Source organism: Rhagoletis zephyria, unplaced genomic scaffold (genome assembly GCF_001687245.7).
Source record: "Rhagoletis zephyria isolate East Lansing unplaced genomic scaffold, Rhagoletis_zephyria_1.1 Rzeph_scaffold_00730, whole genome shotgun sequence".
Classification (NCBI taxonomy): Eukaryota; Metazoa; Arthropoda; class Insecta; order Diptera; family Tephritidae; genus Rhagoletis; species Rhagoletis zephyria.
Genome location: NW_016157814.1, coordinates 112108 through 116596, shown reverse-complemented (window position 1 = coordinate 116596; position 4489 = coordinate 112108). Strand labels below are relative to the sequence as shown.

General features: G+C 36.2%; 1 protein-coding gene across 4 annotated transcripts in view; it reads right to left on the bottom strand.

Moving 5' to 3' along the window:
- Nucleotides 1–4489, bottom strand: part of LOC108361289 (probable cysteine desulfurase, mitochondrial) — an 86670-nt gene that overhangs the window by 78796 nt on the left and 3385 nt on the right. For all 4 annotated transcript variants that reach the window (XM_017613887.1, XM_017613890.1, XM_017613889.1 and 1 more), the window contains exons 3-5: nucleotides 2681–2892; nucleotides 2406–2614; nucleotides 1746–2337 (exon numbers count right to left, since the gene is read on the bottom strand). In XM_017613887.1, the coding sequence (XP_017469376.1) occupies nucleotides 1746–2337; nucleotides 2406–2614; nucleotides 2681–2892 (1013 nt within the window). The remainder of the gene's footprint in view (nucleotides 1–1745; nucleotides 2338–2405; nucleotides 2615–2680; nucleotides 2893–4489) is intronic.

Genomic DNA, 4489 nt, shown 5'->3' with positions numbered 1-4489 from the left:
GCATGCGCTCCACGTTTTTCATTTTCAATTTCATAGATTGTTTATAATGACTTTTGCTAAAATTTCAAAATCAAAAGTTATCAAAACAAATTCTATGGGACTGAGAAGTATTATTTTCTACTTTTTAGTTCATTTATAAAAGCGTTGTATATTAAAAAGTTTTTTTTATATTATTTATTTTTATATATAACCCGTTAAGTAAAAAATCAAAAACCATGGTGTTTTTATATTTTTATATGCTTTAGACTTCTAAAACACTACTACTCATTTGGTTTATTTAAATAAGGTATTCAACTGTATTACTAATTAGTAATTTTTTTGTAAATTTTTTTTTTATAAGAAAAAATTTGTATTTTTTCCTTTTAAGTATTTTTTTCTCAAATTTTTATTCACGAAGTATACCAATATGCGTATCAGAAGAAAGGGGTTTAATCGCCTTTATAACGATATGATTTGTTTAAAAAAGCGGTTAGTAATTTATTGTTTAAAATATTTTTTTTATACAAAAAAAGGTACTTTTTCTTTTAAATGCGTTTTTTCTCAAATTTTTATATACGAAGTATACAAATATGAATATCACAAGAAAGGGGGTTAAATCACCTTTACAACGATACGAATCTTTTAAAAATCAGTTCAAAATTTTCTGAAATATCAAGTTTTTAATTTTTCAAAGATCCGACCTTTGACCGGTTATAGCAATATAGAAATATATATATAGAAAAGGAATTTCTATTATTGCCATCAGTGCAAATCAGAAATCCCGAAAATCCCGGGATACCGGGATTTACATTTCTAATGCACACATGTATGTATGTATCTTGCCAAGGTCTGCCGCTTCGGCAACATCCCCCAAATCTTTTTGGAAAATTTAAATGCTGTATCTAAATTACACACTAAATTTTATACACAGTACATATGTACGTCATTTAAAGGGCGGTAGATATTAACAAGGGCTATGTCTTTTGTGCCTTCTCGGAATTAGATAGACAAGCAAAGCAAATGGGTCTAGTGGTGAACGAGGACAAAATAAAATATCTCTTGTCATCACACAAGAAGTCAGAGCAAAAGCGTCTTGGTACCTACGTCACTATTCACAGTTACAAGTTGGAAAAGTAGACGGCTTCGTTTATTTGGGAACCAGCATTAACACCAATAATAATGTCAGCCTTGAAATCCAACGGAGAATCACTCTTGCCAACAAGTGCTACTTTGGGCTGAGTATACAATTGAGAAGTATAGTCCTCTCTAGTCGTACAAAAATTACACTGTATAAGTCACTAATCATCCCCGTGCTGGTGTATGGCACGGAGGCATGGACAATGAAAACATCTGATAAAGCGGCTCTTCGAGGGTTCGAGAGAAAGATTCTGCGAAAGATTTATGGGCCCTTGCGCGTTGGCAGTGGACAATATAGCAGACGATTTAATGATGAGTTGTATTAGCTTTATAACGATTTAGTCATAGTGAACCAAATTAAAATTCAGCAGCAACACTGGCTAGGTCATGTAATTTGAGTGGACAGAAACTATTAAGCTCTGTAACTGAGGAAAAGGAAGGCCTCCTCTGCGTTGAAAGACCAGGTGGAGAAGGACTTGGCTTCACTTGACATTTCCAACTGACGTCAGTTGGCACTGAAGAGAAACAACTGGCGTGCTATTGTGGACTCAGCCAAAATCGCTTAGGCGGTTACAAAGCCAATAAAGAAGAAGATATTAGTATACATACATATTCATATTTTTTCTCACCTTATCGAACTGTGTGCTAAGTCTTCATCGGTACCGATTGCGCGCAACACATATGAAGGCTCCAATGACGCTGAAGTACATGCTGAACCACTTGACAAAGCAACATCTTTCAAAGCCATCAATAACGATTCGCCCTCAACGTAGGCGAAAGACAAATTTAAACAACCGCTATAAGTTTGCTCAGGATCACCGTTACGGATGACATGAGGCAAAGCGCTAGTGATGCGGTCGTATAATCGTTTTGAAAGAAAATCTATCCATTTTTTATCGTAATCCATTTCCTTTAAAGCTATATCGCAAGCAAAACCAAATCCAACAACTAGCGGTGCGGGTACAGTTCCACTACGTAGGCCACGCTCTTGCCCTCCACCGCTTTGTATAGGTTCAAGCCGAACTCGTGGCCTTCGACGCACATAAAGTGCTCCAATGCCCTTTGGGCCATAAATCTTATGTCCAGATATGGACATCAAATCAATATTCATTGCATTCACATCGATAAGAATTTTACCTACAGCCTGGGCAGCATCCGTGTGGAAAAATACTTTCCGTGAACGGCAAAGTGCACCAATATCAGCCACCGGCTGTTTAACGCCTGGAAAAATTAGTCAGTAATTGAAATTGTATAGCCGGAAATCGTATGGTATATAATGTAAGTCATACCGATTTCATTGTTTACTGTCATTATTGAAACTAGCGACGTATATGGTGTTATAGATTCTTCCAATAGCTTCATATCAATGATACCATTTGATTTAACCGGTAAGTAAGTAACTTTGAATCCTTCATTTTCCAAAGCGCGGCAAGAGTCCAGCACGCATTTGTGTTCTGTCTGCGTTGTAATTATATGTTTTCTTTTACTCGCGTAAAATCTTTTAAATAATCGGAGTGGACATTTAGAACGTTGATGTAATAATACTCAAAATATAGATAAAAACCTGGCAACGCCCTTAACGGCAATATTATTAGATTCTGTAGCACCCGATGTGAAAATGATCTCTTTTGGCTCTGCATTAATTAACCGCGCAACCTGTTCTCTTGCCTTTTCGACTGCTTTCTCAGATTCCCAACCGTAGGCATGAGTACGTGAGTGTGGATTCCCATAGTAATTCGTCAGGTAAGGCAACATACTATCTAATACGCGAGGATCCTAAAAATTGGTTTACGTATTTAAAAAAAAAGTATTACAACAATAAGTTATCATTGGGGAAACTTTCCTATATATGCGATGGTAAAAGGGGTGGCGGGCGAAGGGGGTGTAGCGCCTCCCACTACCCATGGCATGAAATTTTTACTTACGTTTTCGTTTGTTTTGAGTAGATGAAGGCCCTGACTTTAATCTTTCGGCGTAGGCGGCCTCCGGCCGCGCTTCAGGATCATAACCTGCAAGGTTACCCTTGTGATCAGCTGATTAAGTTAAGTGACATTTTGGCCAGTTTTGGCTATTTTTCTTTTGTTTATTTAATCAGGCCTATCACTGAATCCGTAATAGTCCGAATTTTCGTGAAATCTACGAAGATGTTATCACTGAATCCGAATAGCTACGAACGAAGCATACACTTTGAGTGCCTTATGTTCGTAGAAATTCAGATTCAGTGATCGTATTTTCGTACATTTTACGAAAATCGGACTACGATGGTTTCAGAATGTTTAGCACATTACATAACCACCTCCATATAGATAAAAATTCAACAAACATTAGCAAACAAATATTTTAACCTTTTTAAAGTTTAATAAATTAAAGTGCAAATATCAAGACGCTAGAAAATCACGTTGATTTTTAATTTTTTTTTTGCTGGCTGTACTAGGAATTTTCTTCTATATAAAAGAAATTGTCGAACATACTTTATATGGAAGAAAGTGCACAATAAAAAATGAATAAAAAGTTATAATTTTTTGTGTGCAATGGTTAAAGTTTGTTATATTTTTATAATTTTTGTACGAGGTTTGAAATGTGGATCTATGTATTTGGTACTGGTTATGTAATGTGCTAGACTTTTATAAAAAATTATAAACATTAAATAAATACATTAAAGAACAAGATAAAATTATAGTTTATAAAACTAAAACCTCGCTATTAAAATTTCCATTCGTACTGTCATCAGGTATGTAACTTGAGAATAGAAATCGCTGCATCTTTTAGGCGCATCAATATTACATAGTTATATCCCGAGCTAATAAAAGGGAGGTAATAAAAATAGCCCAAACTGTGCAAATGGATTGAAGGGTGGAGGTGGCGTTCATAAATTCACTGCTCTCTTCATAGGCTTATATTTAAAAAGCTATTAGGTGTTAAAATTTTAATTGCGTAATCGGGCGTGGGCGCGCTTAGGGATTATAATCTTAACTGAGCAGAATTCTGTTTTCCGTGCCGGAGAAGAGGGGTGGTTGATGGTATGTATTTCAACATATTTTGGGGAAATGTTTAGTACCACTCACACCGTTTTTTGGGTGGGGGGGCGGAGGGGGAGGGGCGGGGCCCCCAAAACACCCCCCAATAGAAAGGAGACAGTCGCCGCTTTCTAAAAAGGGGAACCCCTCCCTTGGACTCCTCGCACAGGCACCTAGGGAACCGTTTGAAAAAGGGGGAAAAACGGATTTTTCTTAGGCAAACTGAGCAGTTTGAAGTGGAATATGACCCAACTAACAGAAACCGTGGGATTTTTTAATAAAAGAAATTATGCCAAATTAGATATGGGGGGATTTTGAATAAAGAATAAAAAGTTAATTAAAAATAGAAAAAAAAA